The 22,241-nt window shown below is 30.9% G+C and overlaps 1 protein-coding gene across 1 annotated transcript in view; it reads right to left on the bottom strand.

The window, feature by feature from the left end:
• LOC106692744 (uncharacterized) overlaps positions 1 to 22,241 on the bottom strand; it is a gene marked incomplete in the record, with an annotated part of 90,964 nt that overhangs the window by 40,894 nt on the left and 27,829 nt on the right. The window contains 6 exon segments of the mRNA XM_067046590.1: positions 6,870 to 7,025; positions 10,933 to 11,055; positions 15,898 to 16,044; positions 17,869 to 18,008; positions 20,479 to 20,601; positions 20,669 to 20,811. Of these exon segments, the coding sequence (XP_066902691.1) occupies positions 6,870 to 7,025; positions 10,933 to 11,055; positions 15,898 to 16,044; positions 17,869 to 18,008; positions 20,479 to 20,601; positions 20,669 to 20,811 (832 nt within the window).

The raw sequence follows: 22,241 nt of genomic DNA, 5'->3' as shown, positions 1-22,241 counted from the left end.
GTTTTACTTTTATATTAACATAGATTTTTTAAAATAAATAATTCAAATTTTATCCATTATAGTCTCAAAACCTTTTATTTCTCTTACAAGTCCGACGTTTCGGCCAATCCGGCCATCTTCAGGGACAATCTACTTAATACAACTTTGAAACCATATAATTTAAACAACTCTAACTTCATGCAGGCTATTCTGCCCAGGTCAAAAACATCAATATCTAATTAGTCAAATATCACTTAAAACAAAGTCAAAATCATTCATCAGCAGACACTATTTCTTAAACTTTTATCACAACAATTGTTAGAGTTGTTTAAATTATATGGTTTCAAAGTTGTATTAAGTATATTGTCCCTGAAGATGGCCGGATTGGCCGAAACGTCGGACTTGTAAGAGAAATAAAAGGTTTTGAGGCTATAATGGATAAAATTTGAATTATTTATTAAAAAGTTACCAGTCTCAAGAAAAAATTAAGATTATAAATAAATAGATTTTTTTTTTATAATAAATACAAATCAATAATAATAGTCAAAACAAAAGAGGTAGAAAACATTAATTACTTTTTAAAAAGACATTCTTATCGAAAATAATACATCAACATTCTTTCAAAAAATTTTAAGTCATTACTTTTTTAATCACTAAATATATGTGCTTAAGCGAAAAATCTATTATTAAAAGTTATAAATATTATTGTTATATCCAGACAAATAAACAATACAGAACTATAGACTGCTTTCAGGAATTTGATATTCTAATCGACACAAATTATTCAGATAAAAATTGTTGTACATCTCACATCATTGCCAGATAATAAATAGTAACAGGTTTATGTGTTAAGAGGAAGTTAGACTATCATTTCTAAACAACCTACCATACAGAAGGAGGTTAAATAAACATACTTTCTTGGTAGGAGGTGTTTATTTTTCACTTCTCATTTTTATTCAATTATCACAGCCAGATCAATTTTGATGAAACTTGGTACGAGGTTCACATTGGCTTCATAGAAATTCTGTGGGAGTAAAGCAACCCTTATTCTATGTTAAAGGGTTGTGCCCGGTACCAAATCAGATAGGTTAGTATAATTTTGAGGAAACGTGGTAACATTCAACTGTCTTATTAAAGTCAAATTCTTTACTCACAGCGATATTCTGTATCAGCATAACAATATCTGCATGATCGTATCATTGGAATCAACATTTATTTCATTAATCAAATTATGTAAATATGTAAAAATTGCTATATAGCAGTTCACTTAATTTGATTTTATTAAACTTAATTTCTGAAATAAAAAAAGTAACAAGAGGATTCTGAGATGTTAGGGGGGAAACATAAACTTCCACTTTTAAGAGAGAAATCTTGAAAAAACAGTGTTTACAAGCTGATTTTGGTCAGAAACAAACAATAGCCATACCTAACACAAATAAGAGTGAAAATACTAGGAAAATACATTCTTATTTAAGAAATATAGACAATATGAATTGATTTTAAGCGAATCACAAAAAGATATTTGGGGGGAGATTCTAAGACTAGTAAAATATTAAAAAATGTATAGATGATAAAGCCTAAAAACTTTATACCCTTTTTTCTTCTTCACAAAACCTTCTTTATAAATTTTTGTTCATACAAATACTTTTTATAGTCATTTGTAGATGTAATATTTTCGGTTTGGTCATAGTTTAACTCAAATTGCCAGCAGCATGTTAAGTTGCAGTTATAATCTTTAAATTATGTCAAGAATTTAAAGAAATTTTTAATATACTGTTAAAGGAGTGAATACTTGAAAATCATAATTAGAATCAACAAATACCAGAGAAATAAACAAGCTGAGAATGACAGTAGTCTCTATTATACCTAAGCCTACATTAATGAATAAATTAAAATTTATAATTTGTTGAAAGTAGTAAGTCATGATCATATTTTTATCGATATAATACCTCCTTTAATAATAATATGAATGAACAAGAGTTCTTGATTGCACAAGTCATATCTCATATCTCAAAACCACCCTACCTGCTGTTGACTCCTCCTATACATCTCCTAATTATTAGCTTGTAAAGTATCAAAACATAGATTGAGGACTTCTCTATCAGTGTGGTTCAATAAGTATAAATCAAAAAAGTGTGGTACTTTCACTGGATGAGCTTTGTGACGTTAAGACCTTGAAACAAGAAATGGTTTTCATCTTAGTGTAGTGAATGCATTAAATGGTACCACTGATCAAAGAGAGAGTGACCAAGCATACTCTATAAACGGGTGAAGAGAGGCTCTTGGAAAACAGGAAGATGATCGAAAAGGATTTGTTATAACGGTTTCAGCAGCTAAAAGGTAAGATTAATCCGTAATTTGGAGAAATATAGGAAAATCAAGTAAGAAGCCTATTGATCCAACAGTTGAAGGATATCTAAGGAATATTTGATACATCAAGTGTGATAGTTTTCATTTATATAGTCTCATACTGTTTTTGTTGAATTTAATTTTTAATGTTAAGAAATGGTATAAAATTACATTCGTTTTTACTTTAAATTACTCATCGAATCTCTGAAAAACAGAGAAATATATTTTAAGAAAAGTAAATGAGGTTTTAAATTTTGATTATTTGTACTATGACACATTTAGTTATATGTAATCGATTTGTATGTTAAGTTATTTATGTTTAATAAAAAAATGGATAAAGATTTAAAATTCACTTTGTTCATACTTGCCAGGATTAATAGTTTAAACATAGCCACAAATAGATTATTCATATAATATATCATAACAATATATACATGTATGCATTTACAAATAGGAACTACAATGGAAGATTATCTTCTTGGTCTAACATTTCTGCTCGATATGATATTGCCTGACCCAATCAATAAGTTCCAAAAAAAAAAAAAATTAAAATTCAATAACAGTTATATCTGGAAAATCAGGTGTACATCATTGAAACTTTTTCTAGATCATTTCCCACTGATGGTTTGCTATGCACAAATGCAGACCCATTTATGGCAGGAATTTAGAACAACATACTGCTACTGATGTTCTGCTTGTCTTTACATCTAACATAAATGTTTTTAAAGTAATTTTATAGAAAACATGACCACTGATGTAAAGCCTGCAGATGGTAACATGTTATTATGAAATTTTTAGTGGAACAGCTTATACTCTTTCCCCATAATTTTGATGTATGACTTCAACAACCAAATGTACTTTTGTTGGACTGCTCCCATAACCAGTACCAAAGTGTCGATCTTTCAAAACCCAAAACATCCCAACTAAATCCTTGATCAGCGAAGTTTTTTAAATTGTTAATGAATTATTTTCATGATACATATTGAATTGTATTTAAAACCTTCTTTTATTTTTTTTAGAAAGAAAAACTACCAACAAAATTGTTAATAAATTGTATTTATAGCTCTAAGACACTTTTATCTGAACAGAGTTTCTATAGAATAAAGAACAAAAACTACTTTTACGATCTAGAAACTATGAGCGCTTTTCAAACTGGGTAGTTACAACTATAGAGTTCATGCAGATTTCAGAGTGTAAGATTTATCATCTAAGAAGAATATTTGGTGTTAATAAGAATGAAGAGGTACTATAATTCAAATGGGGTACTATATATATTTTAACTAATGAGTTTTTACTAGATAATAGAGAAAAGCAAAGTAGAGCAATCCTTCCTAGATATAAGATGGATCACTTCCTTAGATTTATTGGTGATCCTGAGTATTGAGCAGGAATCACAAAGGAACTTGGTTTGTATTAGAGAACTCTGTGCAAGACAAATATATTAACTATATGATGGAAAGGATAGTGACAAAGTCACAAGAGTGGATAACATTTCTATCTTCTCAAACTCAGGTGAATGGTGCAAAGCTAATATGGCAGAGAAAAATCAAATTATCTTAAGCTATAGACTGTACACAAATTGTAATCCTAGAGCCAACAGCTTTAGGAGAGGAGTGCATTTACATGAAAGGATGTCCTAGCTTAAATGTTGGAAAACAGATAGAACCACAACTCCTATACACTGAAAAAAGTGTCGTGGAGCCATCAAATACAGAGATCACTGACACCAAACTATTCAAGCATGGTTGAAACAAATTTACCAAAATTCTTCACAATTTATTATCATTTAGAATGAAGAGATTATGCCTAATGACAGGAAGAAAACAGTTATTTGTTCAATACATAAAAAAGGATGATCTATTGAGCCGCTCTGATTATCACAATGTTGCAGAGCTTTCTTGTATACCAATTCCTATTTAACATTTTGTTCGATAGGTTGTTACCGTTTGTAGGGTGAGAGCTGAGCCATTAATAATGTGGATTTAAAGATAGAAGATCAGCAGTAGATCAGATTTTCTGCCTGACGACCTTTCTAGAAAGAGGACATAAGTGCCAGATTAAAACACATCACTTCTAGGTTGATTTTAAATCAGCCTACGACACAGTAGACCAAACAAAGCTCTATGACACATTAATCCAGTTCAGAAACACTACCATGCTTGTTAGTTTGATAAGGTTAATTATTGAGAAAGTGATTCGTTTTGTGAAAATTTGAGGCAGAATTCTCATTTAAAAAAAAAAGAAAAACATGCCAATGCTTTAGAATGCCTTCATTTCCACCTAATTCTGAACAAAGCGGTCCATGGCACTCACATTCAAACTTCTGCCATATACAATATTTAATAGGGCAGTGCAACTGATTGCTTTTGCTGATGACAAAGATATAATAGGATGGGCAGACAATGCAGCCAAAATTACAGACAATATGTTTCCTAAAAATCTGACAGATTCAGCATGGAGAGCAACACATCAGTAAACCTGAGCTGAAATTAAGGAGAAACTGTGTGGACAGTACCAAGAATTTAAAATATGAAAATGGATAGAGTTAGCACAAGACAGGTAATCTTTAGCAGTGGCAGTCGGTGTACACCATGACTCACAAACAGGTTGTAGCACCAAATTATACAGCTAGAGACTCAAGCTTTGTAACTTATTACAGTAGGAAAGAAATTTACAAGCATCAGTACTGAGTGCCAAGGCAGTGTCCAAGATGCAAGAATCTTCTTGAGATGCAAGGACCATAGTAAGAAATATGATATCAAAATACAATGATTCAGCCTCCCCTTTAGGCAATTTTCGGAATAGAATTTTACCTTGACTCATAACTTCTTTCATAACAGAAATCATTGAATAGGTAAGATGTGCAATCTTTTGCATAATGTTCCAAACACTTAACTTTCTTATTATTTTGATTGAATCCTTATGATTGAGGGGCACACATGGCAAAAACTGTAAAATAATATCAAATTTTCGTTTATTCAAGGAACAGACAGCAATAAAGGTAATGGTGAGAATAAGTATACAGGAGATAAGTAAATCAGCAGGCAGGTAACTGCACAAGTAAAAAAAAAAAAATTACAATCTAGGTACACATATTTTTTAAACAATTTGTTTATTTAACTTATAAAATTGTTATTGTTATTATTATTTCGTTTTTTTTTTTGTTTTTTTTACAAAATCTTTCTATTGCACACACAACATAAGAAGAAGTAAGAAGTGAAACTGATTTCAGCTAGAAAAGCAAATTGAAATTCACTAGTGGATGCTATATACTACACTAAGAGTAAAATTCGATGCAGTAGTAGTAATTTTTCCAGTGCCAGTGCCTCATAAATTAATGAATTATAAATTTATAATAATGGTAAATTGATTCCTTAAAAATATAATAACCACACAATTATAATTTTAAATCCTTGAAAATCATCTAAATAGTACAAACTGCCTCTAGTATTTATTTGAATTTTTCAGTTTCTACTTTAATGAGGTTAGTTCTTACTATGTAAAAATAGTATAAGTTTTAGAAGGTGTTTTATTCATCTCATCCAACAATAGCATAGATTTTAAGTCATACTGAAATATTTAATGAAAGTAAGTTAAGTACCTTTTCTAGTCATATAATTATTCTAATTATTATTGTTACCAACTTGTTTATATTTAAATTTTACATTATTATTTTTACATTAATACATTATCATAATTACAATAACTTATTCAACACCTAGATTATATATTTATTACATAAATTTTTATAATACCGTTAAGCTTAGGAATTTTAAAATTAACTTTTAATATATTTCCTTCCACTAAATTTATAAGTATACGCATATGTTATATTATCCTAAAATATATGTTTAAAAAAAATTTTTTTTTAATAATTTATTTATTGGTATTTGCAACTGTATACACATATATACAACAAGTAAATTCGCTGTAGGTGACATAGTGACATGATACAAACATGTGGAGAATCTACCCACTGATAGAACTCCAATAACATTTCTAGAGGAGAAGATCTCGAGGCCATCTTCTTTTCAGATGCCTAGGAGGATTATTAGGTAATGAAGGAGAAGCTAGGTCAGAAACAAGTGGATTTGGGTGGTTGAGAAGTTTTTATGGAAGGAACGGTATCTGGTTCTGGCCAAATCGGCAACATATGGAACATTGAGATCCTGATGGATGACTTGATTTATGTTTAAAAATAAAAACTTTATGTTAATTATAAATCACAAGACAAGTTTTGTCTCTCTCCCTCACTCATTATTAAAATGAACACGTCTCATACATGACAAAATTTATAATTTTCAATTGTGAATATTATCACATTCAGTTACATACCAACTGGTTTTGTGAGTCTTGCAAAATTTAGAGAAAATATTTTATTAAATTTAATAGCATAAAGGATGACCCAATTTTAAAAATTAAGATATACAAACCAGATATCCACTGTTTGTAAATTACTTACTTGGTTTAGAATATATTTTGTACTTTCCTAAAATAATGGAAAAATAAATATTTTTACATTATCATAACAGAATACTTACCAGCCAAGGAAAATGCATGGCATGAGAGTTGACACCTTCAGGAGCTGATGGCAACCATTGAGCCTCTTGGCGATGTGCCATGTTACAGCATACAGGACATCGAAAATTGGATCCAGATTGGTTGCTAACAGCATCCTTCGATGCTGCTGAAGAACTCTACAAAATTAAAAGTAAATATAACATATTTCCATCCATTTTCCCTTATAGTAACATCATTTATTTATATGATATAAAATTATTAAAGTAATGTCTTATCAGTATACATTGTAATAACATTCTTGTTTAAAACTGTCTGTATAATTATTGTAACTGTGATAATATTTTCAACTTAAACATAAATGTGATGAACTATTTATTAATTATATAACAAATAAAAACATTAAGACAAAACTGAATAAAGATTATAATTCAATATTCAATATATTATTTTATTTATATTTTGATATTAATAATTACTATAAAATTTTAATATTAATAATTTAAGTCTTGATAATTATAGTTCAGAAATAGTGGAGGTAATAATTGTTGTACTAATAGGTTCTGGAACTTATTATAATTATTCATGGAATTATTTGTTGAAACTCATTTATAAACACTTTTTTTTTTAATATTTAGCATTTAAACCCTCAAACATTATCCCAATTAGGATAAAACCTAGATGATATTAAAAACCACTTAATTAATTATACACAGTTTTCAAGAAAAAATTTTTAAATCGATTATTTATATTTGCTTTATAGTGGTACTTCAGGCAAGTCGATTGACCAGTTGACCAGTGCACTGCACAGCATTGGTTTAAAAAATGCAGTGGAGATACGGCATTGGAAAAAGAGAAGGGCTACAGGCGACCACTAATGGTTATTGATGAGGTTCTGCAGGAAGCTGTTGAGTCAAATTGGTCCACAAGTACTCGCGAACTTGCCAAGGAGTGTGAAAAAGAACTTACTCCTCAGCAATCACTTCCCGCCGAACCAAACAAAAGTTTGGAACCCAAAGAACTTCATAGTTTTGAACTCCCACCTCATCCACCATATATCCAGACCTCAGAATTTTGGGGAAGTTGAAATTGCAGTCCAAGAGTTCTTTGACAGCCATCCCAAAGAATGGTATCCGCGTGGGATCGATCAATTGCTTAGCAGATGGCTAATGACGGTAAATAACAATGGACTAAATTTTAAGTATTAATTGTATTTCATATAATTTTTTTTTATACACCCCACTATTAAAAAGAAACAGCAACAGGCAGGATAGGATTTATATTTCATATAATTATGTTTATTTTTGTAGTCTGCTAATACTTGGTGGGAACCTTTATTAGAGAATGTTTTAATGTATGTATTCACGCACGCACGCACACGCACACACACAGGAAACGGCCGGATCTTTTCATTGATCTCTTCAAGTTGTGCATTCGTGAAGGCTCAATTCTGAAACCTTGGAAGAGACAGCGCCTCGTACTCATTCCAAAGGCAAAGGAAGACTGGTAGACCCGTCAACCTATCGTCCAATTTGCTTATTGGATATTAAGGGTAAGGCATTCGAGAAAATCCTTTCCCTCAGGCTACAAGAGTTCACGGAGGGAGTTAATGGCCTCTCACGAGCTCAATACGGATTTCGTAAAGAGCGATCCATGATAGATGCTGTTGGATTGGTAGTCGAGATGGCCCGCACAGCAATTGCAGGAGCAAGGTGGAAGAGAGATGCTAAGTGTTATGCAGCAATCATCACTCTAGACGTTAAGAATGCTTTTAACACTGCAAGATGGACCTGTATAATAGATGCCCTACGGACTATGGCGGTGCCAGCCTATCTTATGAGAGTTCTCACAGACTACTTCAAAGATAGAGTTCTGTTTTATTTTTCGGACACTGGCCAAAGGAGGTACAAGGTGACTGGTGGTGTCCCACAGGGCTCTGTATTAGGGTCTCTTCTGTGGAACGTCATGTACGACGCAATCTTCAAATTGACAATGCTGGGGGGAGTAAACTGGTGGGGGGAGTTATAGACTGAGTAAGATGTCAGCTGACAAAGGCCGTCAGGTGATTGAACTTGTATATATAGAGGTGCAGCATACAATAAAAGGGAGTCCTGTAATATATATATAACGATACATAAACAAATTTTGGTATTGACGTGGGTCTCCAGAACAAGAGCACTGGAGACCCATGTTAGTACTGATATTAGAACTGTAGTAAAACTCATCTCGTAGTGTCCATTTCTGTGAAATAGGTCACTAAGAAATACTGCCAAGTGGAGATGAGTGTTGTCATAAGGTTTCTTCTCACGGAAGGAAAAACCACCACACATAATGTTTGCATGAATCAAGAATGTTTAAGGTGAAGATGCAATAAATTAAATGAATATGCCAAGCAAAGGAATGGAAGAAGATCAAATGTGACCAACTCTGTTGGAAACTTATGTATCACTATTGGCCAAATCCTATTCTAGAAACCCCATATCATTCAAAGACCCAGTCAATACATAACCCTTAAGTTATTACATTGTTCCTAACACAAGCTTTCACACCACAGATCTTCACATCCTCACTAATTTCCCCCCATTTGAACTATCATTGTTTGGTATACACAAAATATGTATAATTTATTGGAATGCGATAATTACCTCTAAATTTACTTTATAATTTCCCCCCCTTATTATGTATATTATTATTTGATGTCTGCCTATATTTAATATTTTCTTCAATTTTCCCAATATTATCTTGAGCATTATTTTATATCTTTTAGCTTTAAATGTGACGTATTTGTTAACCACCAATCCCTCCACTTCTCTATCCTGTTGGTCTTCTCATCCACCTTCAGCTCATTTGCATTCAGTAAGGTGGGTGTCCTATTTCCCATTATATTTATTTCCCTTTTATCCTGACCTTTATTTTATTCTTATTCCTCTTTTTCCGTCTTTTAATATGTACAGTATTTTTATATTTCTTTTTTTATCTAGTTTTTTATTTATTAATTGTCCAATACCTTTTCGTAATTCTTGTTTATTTATACTTTTCACTGCATATCTTATTTTCATTTTAATTGATTTACTTTGTTTATTTTTATATAAATTTTCATATATTTTAAATCATATTTAGCCCCATCTTAGTTTACTTTTGATTCATGCAATTTATTCTCTTACTCTGTTACATTAATTGAATTGTTTATATCTTTTTTAGCCCTGATGAAACCCTCCAAAGTGGAGCAAACTGTAGGCTCACATTATATAGTTTAATTTCTATTTGAGTTTTTTTTTAATACACCCAGACTATCTTTCATTTATATAAAACAAATAAGTTTACTACTTCATTGATCATCCCCCAAACAGCAATCGCAACTAGGAAAAGAGTACTTGTGATTTTTTTTGTTTAATCAAAGCTAAAGCAACAAACACAGAATCAATGAAAAGTTATGGGAACAAATCAGAAAACTATACTGTTTTGCATACATTAAAAAATAAATAATGATCTATAATAAGTATTAAAAAAAATTAAGCTATGGGACTTTTAAAATGTAGTTACTGCATGGCATTGAGAAAGCTATGGTATGAGTAGAAAGTAACATAGAGGACAACTATCAGATCCTCGGATTTAGGAAACAAAAATGAAAAATCATTAAACTAGAGCAGTGGTCCCAACTGGTATCCGTGGCCCATAGGTGGGCAACACAGCAACAAGTTTATTAATTATCTTTCCTAATATTTGGGTGTCACCTTAAAGATCTTGAAAAGACTCAAAAACAACTTAAGCCAAGGGTGACCCATGTTTACCCCAAGTTATGAGGGGGTAGGCCACACATGGTTCAATTTTCAGCTTAGTAGTCAGCACTACTAGACTTCTTCAGGTTGGGAACCATTGAATTAGAAGAATGACAAAACACTTTGAAGGTTAAGGACAGCAATCAACATTAATGTGACAAGTCCAACATTATGCTTTTTGCATAATTAAGAAATATAAAATAAACTTTTTGCAATTTAATACAAAAAAATTAACTAAACATTTTTTAATCATAATAAAATACAAATAATACTCACAAAAATGAAATTTTTTTTTATAAAAACTTACTGGTTTCACAGTTGGTTTAGACATTTCATATGGCCGAAACCGTATATCCGGAGATTTTGATGCAGGGGAAGATTTTCTTTCTTGCTGAGGTTTCTGTGACTTATTGTAACAGGTGGCACATACCTATAAAAATAATTAACAAAATAAATTGATTTTATAATAGAAGGATATTTTCTTAATATATTAATTCTTTGTACTTGACATTTTTGGGGTGAGGGAAAAAACTTCAAATATAAATGGAAAAGAAATAAAGATAATAAGAAGGTAGAATTAGTTTCAAAAGAATTAATGTATTAAAATGATTATTATTATTTAAAAAAAAAAAATGAAATGTAACTCAAAAGAGCAACTAAACCATAATTATTTACTATGACAAAAGAATCTTTACTCTGAGATGATGAACCCAGGTTCAAAATGAGTATTTCACATTGGCAGTGACCTCTCACATCCCTTAGAGATTAACTATGGTATAAAATAAGGAGATGTGCTCGTCTATCCCCTTTCTCTGCGTTAAAGAAAGCTGTGAAGTAGTGAACTAATCAACTTTGCAACACCCTGTTAAACATAATGTAAACCCGGGTACAGCATGGAGTACAGTAATGACATTACTGCCAGATACCAGAAAAAGCGCTATGAGAATCAATCTCAGCCCCAGTAGATGCAATAAAGAAGTTGTTCTAGGCTATGGCTAAACATGCTCAAAAGTTCATTTCTGGATTAATAGGACCAATGTTAATGTACATTAGACTATTCTCCCATTTTAACATATGACCCATATGGGCTATCACGACAATGAAAAACAGAATAATTGAATTCACTCCTGTGTAATTTAGACAGTTTGTTTTCAATTAGTTTGATTATAAAAAACAAATATTTTATCTTATAGAGTTAAATCCTAGATCTAAAACACTGCAAGACAGCATTCATTAAGTAGGTAGAGTATTTTAGAATGATCATGGACTAATTTATGTATTATATAATATATTTAAATAATTATTAATGAAAATTGCAATTTTAAACTATTGGCTCAAAGCAGTAGAGATAAAAAACAAATTCACAAATAGTTGTTTCCTACGATATATAACTCAGTCAGATTCCATATTAGGGTAGAAAAAATTATGAGCAAGCTGAATTTCACAAATATTTTAGAAGGTATTAAAACAGACATCTAGAAAGTCCTGAAGAATACAGACTTTTTTTTAAAATCAAACATGTTTAATATAGCGTCCGAAGCACCTGCTTGCTTACTTTGATAAGAAGCAAGAAAACTTTTAATACTATTAATAATATAACAATTGGTTAGTAATAATATCCATAATAAAGTCATAAAATTAATTTTTCTTTAAAGAACAAAAGAAAGATAATAATATTAAAGCATTTTATTGTAAATTGATGATAGTTACTATAAACTTTATATTTTATTATTGTACCATTGATCCCATTAATATCACAATGTTATTTTATCTAATATTATAGAGTGGATAAGCCTAGATCATTTTCAGGAATACAATCAGTGTGACATTATGCCACATATTACCATTAATAATCTTGTAGCTGGTGTCAAAATTAGCTCTTTTTTTCAAACTATTAATTAATAGGATACCAAAATTCAAAGATAAAAAAAAAAAAAATCTAAAGCTTTAGCATATGATGGTTGATCAAATGTAATGACCAAACATGTTTCTTGATTATATTTTTTTGTTATTTCAATTGTATTAATAAAACTTGTATAGAAAGTATTTAGATCTGTAGCAGCTGCATTTATAAAGTTTATGAGATAATGTCAGTAGTTGTGTGAATTATTTGTTTTATTTTAAATATTACCGTGATGGTATTGCGCTAATCAGTTTTGTTACTGTGTAAACAGGAAGAGAATCCTGAAACATCTAATTTTCCAATTTAGCAATGGTCAAAGAAGAAAATATTTTCATTTGAATTAGTTTTAAACCATACCTATTTCACTTTACCCAGTCTTTAACTCTTTTAGTGCCAGAGACACCAATATACAGACACCAAATAAGTCTTTACTACACAAAGAATAACTTGATGGTAGTCATGAGCAGTACAGGTAGTAGCAATAACAGTTTGAAAAGCATCAATTTGGTTATTGCTCTTGTTTTCCACATGTGTAAACATATTTGTTTTTGACAAAACTAAAATTACCGACACAGGATTTCTAAAATTTTGCCACCAACTTTTTATAAAAAATACACCGTCATGAAGGAAGCCAAATTAGTCCTGATATTGACCAGTTTGATGAAGCACATAGTGATTATGAAATTGTGACCCCAAGTAGTTGGGCATCCACATAGAATATTTAGTGATAGTGAAGCAAGCGATAACAAACCAGACCTTGAGGGAAACGATATTGAGGAAGTACTGAACAATTTCCATGAATTTACCGTGGCCAATGATAGCGAATATAATCCTCATCCATAATTTATAGCAATTGCTGGGCCTAAACATATGTTACCTAGAAATTCAACACACAGAGAATAGTTTGATTTATTTTTACCAAAGAATTTTTAAGCCTATTGAGGAGTGAAACAAACCAATGCCAGACAGTTTCTCAACATAATCAATGTGCTATCAGGATCCAGAGCAGTAGGGTGGAAGACAACCATAGTGTCAGAAATGGAAGCTTTTGTTGCCGTTCTTTTAGACATCAGTATCGCATGTAGACCGACATTTTCCAGTTATTGGCCAACAAACCGTAGAAACATACCATGGTTTGGCTAAATGTTTAGCTGAAAAAGGTTTTAATTAATTTGCAGGTTTTTATATGTCATAGATAATAACAATTTAGCAGCACGTGTTAGCTCAGGATATGACCCTACAGCAAAATTTTAACCAGTTGTTATCCACACAAATAATAAATTCAGATATAACCAACATTTGAGTATTAACGAATCGTTAGTCAGCATGAAATGTAGAACCTTGTTGACCCAATATCTTCCAAATAAAAAGCATCATAAATGGAGCATCAAATTTTTAATGCTGACTGATGCAGTTACCTATAAATGCTTAACATTTTTTTGCTATCGAGGAGCCAAACATCAATCATATGAAGAAGAAATTAAAAACCAGTCTTAGTTACATCGTGGTAAATAGATTATACAATATAGGAAACTATCTTCAGAAAGGGTATCATGTGGTAAGTGACAATGTTTTCACAAGCATCTCATTAGCAAGATCTTTGTTTGAAAAGCAGATATATTTTACTAGCACAATCTAAAGTAATAGAAAATATATTCAACTGTTTCTGAAGCAAAAATGGCAAGAGGGTGCATCTAAGTATGCCCAAAATAAGGAAATATTATAATTAGCATATCAGGAAAAATATATATAAATACTTTCTGTAAGAAAGAACTAAATTTTTATTTTCTTTATGTTCAATTGTACCTTTGTTATTTATATAATTTTCAATGAATATAGACAAATAAGTGTCATTCTTTATTTCATCCTTAATACTCAGCTTTTTTGAATTATGTAAATATTGTTTTTTGTTTGGTTTTTATGAACCTTTTTCCAAACCCTAATAAAATCGTGGAATTCGGCTGGTTATCTTGGCATAGGCATCTCTTTTTCGCCTGGGACTAAAAGGGTTAAAAATATGAATCCCAGCTGATCTTTACCTGATAAATTACAAGTAGGTATTCATAGTTGTACACACTGGATTTTGGAGTGACCCACATATTTCGTCCTTATGTAATAAAAATGTCATAACCGTTAATTAATCATTCTTATAAAATTATTAAAATCGGGATTATCAGTAATACATTAGTTTGAACACAATAAGAATCTGCCAGGTATGATATTAGAACCATATTATATAATCAACCTCTAAAATTTCCTCCGCTTAAGGGAAACATTCACATTGATATATTTGAGAAAATGTCTTCAAGAATATTTGAAGTTACTAATAGTCACTTTCTTCTATGCATTTCTTTACTAAACTTACTAATTCATTTATAGTAAATTTCAGCAAACCTGAGTTTTCCATTCTGCAGGATGGCCAACATGAGCAAAAACATTTTCACTATGAGAATCAAAAGGGCACCCTGCTCATTAGAAATAATCCTTAGTAATAATTTTGATATTCCCCTTCTACTGCAACCAAATCTTTTGAAACAATCCGAGTAATGATTATTATTAAATGGGCAACAGATCATGGAGGTCTAAGTCCTCGCGCGATGTATATCCCAATACATTGGGCGTTTCTTGATGTTGTTTTTTCGAAGGGTGGGTTTGTCACTCCCACGCCTATTTTTTTGTGAGTACCATCCATTGGCTAATGGGCCTCACAAAAGCCCGGGGAGAGGTTGTAAGTGAATTTTGCATAATTTTATGCTTGACAAAAGCCCGGGTGGGACCGGGATTCGATCTGGCAACCTGTAGGTTGGTAGACTGGTGCGTTACCACGCTGCTACTGCTGCTAGAAAACTTTTTCTTAAATCCAGTTTTCCCTGTTAAATTACCGATTTAATAATTATGAAGAATTTTTCTAGCCAGATTATTTCAATATTTACCTAAGCGAGATTTTAGGCTTCAAAATGCTTGAAACAAACATTATAAATTAAAAAGAAGGACCATAAAGCCCTTCAACATGGGGCGAAACACTGTCTAATAATAAATAGTTTCACAACTATTTGAGTTTTTCTTTGACCACACCCGGACCATCTTCCTTTTAAAACTACACACGGTCAATCAGCGATCTTCCAGAACATTATAGATCTTTCAATTATGGTTCAACCAGAATCAGTTTTTACTTTCTATAACAAATAACTACAAAGTTAAAGTGGTACAACATTCTGAACATGCCACTCGTATCCTTGGAGGCTTTTTAGGAAGTATCTGTTTTAATACCTTCTAAAACATAAGTTAAATTCAGCTTGCCCCTAAATTTTTCTAGCTTTCCCGCCACCTTGGAGTTATTTAACTTTAATAATGGAAACAAGATGTTACCTGAGCAGCACCCTGCTGGTAGAAGCCTCCTGATTCAGTACCACAAACTGAACAAGTAGATGCTTCATTGATATGTTGTGCAGGCTGAACTCTTTTTCTAAGAACATAGTTTCTATCAGAGTGAGCAATTCCTTGGGCCTGATATGCCTGCAGACCAAAAATAAAGAATAGAATTATATCAATTTCTGAAACAATTAATATCCTCTAATATATGTTTTCTCTACATTATTTTAAAAGAAATACTTATATGCAAAGTACAGAATTTTTTTTTTAAATTTCCTGATCATAGAAATTCTGAGAAGTGAGACAACAAAATTTTTTAAAGTTACTATTTATAAGTTATCTTAAGTTAGACCTGATCACTTCCACTTTGGTTTGGTTTCTGAACTTTAATGAGTAACAATGTAAAAAGAATCTTCTAGAATGAGGAGTGGAATAGAATGATAAAACACTAAACCGTATGATGTAAAGGAGCAATTCATTATAGGATCTTAAAAAGCAAATAAATTTTTAAAAAACCCTGCAATGAGTTAAATTTAAATTTAACTTAAACATCGAAATTGGTCCAAAGAATGAGAGAGAATTATTATTCAAATAAGTAATGATTCTTGACCAAAGATTAAATCAGGACATTTAGTTGATGTTAGCACCTGAAATATATTGTAATTACTTTATCAATTCTAAATGTCCAGAGCAAGGTAAATGAAAGAATATAGAAAGCAGTAAGGAGTTTGATGAATCCAGCTGTTTCATCTATATGTTTAAACCACATATAAATATTTATTTATATGAGGAAAATTTATCTTTGAAGAGATGGAGAAATGAATGGTGTTTACATGAGGTTAGGGAGAAGGCTTTATAAATGGAGAAAGGTAAGGCGAAATTCCAAAAGGAGGCAGCATGGATGATAGATTTTTTAAAGGGGCAAATAAGATGGAATATTCAAATTTGGTAGGTTGAGATCTTGTGTTTGATCAGTGAATGGAATAACACAGGATGAGGAAGTCAGGAATAGAGCAAGAATATTTTGGTTTCAAGGAAGTCAACAAGAAGGTATTGTCAAAGAAAATTTTAATATAGCCACCCTTACTCAGAATACCAGTGAAGTTTGAGAACATTTAATGTTATTCAAGATAGGCTAGATGGTAACTCCTAGATTTTTGGGAATTAATAAGAGTGTTGTAGATATATAGAAATGAGTACTATGGAATGGCATTAAGGAAGGATTTGAAGCAATGAGGAAAGCCTTGGTTTTTACTGGATTTAGATACAACTCATTCTCAAATGCCCAGGGGGTTATACTGTCAATATCATTCTGGAGCTTATAACACACCTCAAGCATGTCAGTATAAGAGAAACTTTTGACTCATGCAGAACAGCATTTTTTTTACACAAGGATATCCATGTGGTACAATTTATTTAGACATGGAGAATAGGTAGGAGAATAGCTAGACCACATAATAAGAATGCCTGTTAATAAGCCCTTGCATGGCTCTATAACTAAAAAAAAGAAGAGTCGAGAAATTTAATTAAGTAATGAATGTAAAATAATTAACATGAATATTACTATTATTGTAATGGGAGAAGATGGTTGGGGGTGCGGTAAAAATAAAATACCAATAAGTTAAAGTAACTTATATAAGGTTTATTTAAAAAAAAAAAAAAAAAAAACGATGTTAATAAGTTAATTCAAACTAATTTGTGTTTTATTTTGACTGCACCCCCAAACCATCTTCTTCTCGTATAAGTCATCAACGGTTAACTACCTCTCATGATTACTATTATTGATTTAAAAATACAAAACAAGAAAAACTAAAGAACTACTACAATCACACTACATACTAAGTAATTAATAAGAATGAAATTATATGTTAGGACTGGATCAAACATCTCATAAGTATATAAATTTAATATTTGGAAAATTAATATCTTAAGATAATAGATACACATAATAATGACATTAAATCAAACCTGCCACTGGTGTAGTAAATGTTGATGGCAAACTGAGCAAGCCAAAACACGACCAGCTGAATCCATTGGCCGTGAGCGTGATGGTCGTGGATGTAACATCAGTGAAGGAAAGAATGGCTGATTGGGCAGCGGTCTTGCACCTTTAAAATCAATCATTTGATGACAAAATGGTAATAAAAAAAAAAAGAATTTAAACAACTTATAAGTAGGCTTTTAATAAATCAATTGTGCTTATTGCAGATACGAAACTTGAAACTATAATAAAAGTGCTTTAAATAACTAGTGTCTAGTACTATGTCATTTTTCCTTTTTCTTATTTCCTTGTATTATTGGAATTATAAAATGTCTAATATTTCAAAACACTTATGCATTTATGAACTTCTTCAGTTACATCTTCTGTCAGTTCACACTATAACAAATTTCATTTAATACTCTAGCTCAATCCACTATGACTTTCTACAGATCATTCCTAATCTGATCATTATTCCTTAGGGACTCCAATCTTACCATTTAATTCAGACAAGTTATACGTGAAAAGGGGGTCATGCGTGCAAAAAAGGCCAACTCAAATTTCTAGTTACCTACTCAAAATATGAGGACTTAAATAAAAAAAATAAATAAATTGCAGCTTCAAAACACCTGTGCGACCAGTGTTTACTCTCAATAATAGCGAATGTTTGTACGTTTTTCGAGTGGTTACTATACAACTTAAAAACTGGGCCTGAATAAACATCTTCTCCTATTATTTTTTAAAAGTCAATACAAGGACAGAGATGTTGCTGTTGCAAATGAAGATATAAATTGGGAAATTATTCTGATGACATTATCTAAAATTCCTTATTTTAATTGAGCCATTAAAATAGGAAAGTGGGATCTTATCATTCCACTGATTGGTTTATGCGTTAACAGGAGTCTGCTCATTCTATTGAACAGTTTAACATCTATTTATAGTTAAAAAAAGAAAGGAGAAGCTGGCTGTTGCAATTACTTCATGACCTACAATCATCAGCACTAGTAACTATCACCAAGTCCTTTCATGCATTCACAGGAAGTAACATAACTTTGGCACCATTTGGCAGTAATAAAACTAAATTCGGTAATGTGGTGAGTACAAGTACTGTACTTCCTGATCTGATGATGAGGTTTTCCTCAAACGTGGTTTCTTTCTGAAGGAACTATTACATCAGCAAACATCAAGTGGTTTGTTGCTCTGTATTATGGTTATATATTTAGATGAATTAATATAAATTACTAGTTGTAATAACAAGCTAGAAAGAACATTTGAAAAAGACTTTACTTTTTGACCATATGGAAGGATGCAATTGGTCAGTCTTCAGTTTGATTTTGAACAGTAAAGATGTGTTTAAGTTAGTGGTAGAATTTTAAAGTGATCAAATCAATCAAAGTGATGGAATCCATTTTGAAAAATTATACAAAAGTTTAAAATTGAACTTTCATAAGGGCAAATGAACTTTTAGTGAGATGAACAATAAATAGTGACCATGGTATGAACAGTGAAATAAATTAAATCATTTTTAAGTAAAATTAATTCTGAATTAAAGTGAAAATTTGGCAGAGGAAAATGGAGAATGAATTCAACTCGATTGACAAAAAGCTGAGAAGGAATGCAAAAACAAGTACTAATGCCTTCTTTATTCAATAATTATAGTTTCAATTGTTCTAAATTTAAATTTTTTATGCCTGACTATTTATTTAATTATAAGGCATTATTTTTCTTTGTAAAAATGATATATATTATTTTTTAACTTTTGAATAATCTTTTGGAATCAATAAGCAATACAACTAAATATGAAAAAATATATACATATGAATATTTATTGATTAATTTGATTTTATAATTACTAAAGGTTAATAACACTTAAATTTTTGTTGTTTTATTTTTCCAATAATCTAAAAAATTGTAATCAGATGTAATATTTATTTAAAAAGCCTTATTAACAGTAAAATTTGGGTGTATCGGAAGTAAATTTAATTAATCAAAGCATATTATACCAAGTCAATCTAAGAGAGAAACAATAGAAACGAGATAGACTGAAATATTATTATTAAATATATAACATAAAAATAATAATCAAATAATTACTAATACTAATATTTCTATAATTTAAATATTATTATTATTAAAATAATTTAAAGAAAAAATAATATAACAATATGTAAGTAATCAATAAACATATATGTACTTTAAACTAGAACCTGATGATAGGTTTCTAATAATGTTATCCAAAGCTAAATTAACTTAACTTAGGTGGAAACATTGGCCTACTTGAAACCTTAATTGAACTAAAACTTCTTAAAATAATAATAATGCCAATTAAGTCTAAAAAATGTGTTTCTTATTATTATCCTTTCTAATTCAAATAATTTATTTGGTATTAATAACTGTGATAAAATAACTTCTAGCAGTCAATATAATTATATATTCTATTAAAATTAATTTTAATTACTTTATTACAAGTTATTTTATACTATAATTTTTTTCTATTTTCCAGAGGGAAAAAATTTAGCGGACAGTTGATATACAATAGAAAAAAAATATCTGATGTCAATGAAAATTATGCTATGTTATTATTGACAAAAATCTCTTACCAATGTGAGTAAGAGAGCCCCTACGGTGTTCTTCTCCACAGACATAGCAGACTTGCGTGTTTGAGTTCTTATCAGGCATGGATAGATCTAAGATATCAGTACCACTGCTGCTAGTAACACTTCCTGTGAATGGATTTTTAGTTTAATAAATAGACAACATTTGTAGAAAGAATAAGAAAAAATAATTTACCAGGATTTGAATGACCACCATTAGGAGCAGATGATATTGAAGGACTCTGTCGAAGATCGAGAGCTGAATCATTCTTCTGGGAAAGATTAGAATTTGGCATAGGAGGAGGAGCAACCTCTTCAAGACTAGATATCCCCGAATCCCTGAAAGAAAACAAATAAATTATTTATTACATAATTAATAAAATATGTAAAATTTAACATAAGTGTATAAACAATAAAAATCTGTTATGTTAAGTGTATTTTTATCTGTATGAAAGGGTTTAAAGGCTCTGTGACAATAAAGAATCACTCAATTAATTAATCTGGTTTGTCAAATTTTTATATTATTAAACAGTTTACATTCTTTTTTTTTTTAAATATTAAATTGGTAAGTAACACTCTTCATTCAACTATCAATATTTTTATTTTTTCACTCTCTTCAGTTACTTATTATTTTCTTACAGTCTCAGAGTTATTATATTTTTTGCTTGCTTTAAAATGACGAGGTTTCTGACCAAGGAAGTAAAATTTCAGTTTAACAAGTGAGATTGAATTTATATGTCTCTCAGATCAAACCTTTTTCTTTTCACGGATGAGGCATAAATAAGAACTCCTACAAACTATTTATGTTTAAAGGAAGATACTTGGAGCTAAGATCTGCTTTACTACCTTCTTAGAGACCTATGATTCTTGAGAAAATGTTTGCTAACATGCAAACTTAAAAGACCTCGTTTCAACCAGAGATGCCATTCTTTTTTCAAATTGGTTCAGGAAATAAACCCATTTTACATAACTACACAAATTTCCATCCCTGTTGCATTTATCTGATCAGTTGATCTTTCCATTCCTGTAGCATTTACTACTTCAGTTGATAATTCTACTCAATACTGACTTGAGGAAAGCTGGGTCTTCAGAATCAAATGATCCAAATACATCTACACTACTTTGATGGCAATGCAACCCACTGGCCTGTCTTTTGTGAATTTTCTTTAATACAATGAATATATACCTGGATTCTAAAATCGAATTCCCACTGTACAAAGTGACCTGGCCATGTACCAAAGCTGATGAGCCTTGCTGATTAGGGAGAGGGCCATATGCAGAATTTGCATGAGTCGCTAGTACATGTCAAAATGTCAACACAAGTGATTTATGATGCTTAGCACAATTGGAATGCAGCTTAACACCAGAATAGCATTTTAGAAAGTAGTATATCAACATGGACTAAGCAACTTAGCCATTTAACAGAGTTTATTAAGGCAATTAGTAATCAATAGATAGTGAGCTACGATCCAAATCAAACCTGGCCATCCTTGCCATCCTTCAGCCATGGAATAGGTTTAAAAATTCCTTTCTTGCTAACACAAATAGACAAATTCAACATTCTGAAAACAATAACAAAGTTACCCCATATATAAATCAGATAATATGTTTAAAAATTAAAACAAATTCAAAATGTTTCAGCTCCTTTTTCTTAAGTATTGATGTGGTTGTACTAACTGTCTATCCAGCAGACATCTTACATCAAATTATACCTTCAATGTGTGCTCACAGTTAGTAATAACCCTTTGATTGCATCCCAAACTCTCCAG

Source organism: Halyomorpha halys, unplaced genomic scaffold (genome assembly GCF_000696795.3).
Source record: "Halyomorpha halys isolate HHAL.00 unplaced genomic scaffold, Hhal_1.1 Scaffold69.1, whole genome shotgun sequence".
Taxonomy (NCBI): Eukaryota; Metazoa; Arthropoda; class Insecta; order Hemiptera; family Pentatomidae; genus Halyomorpha; species Halyomorpha halys.
The sequence above is the reverse complement of the archived record's forward strand: the minus strand, read 5'-3'. Positions and strand labels throughout refer to the sequence as shown.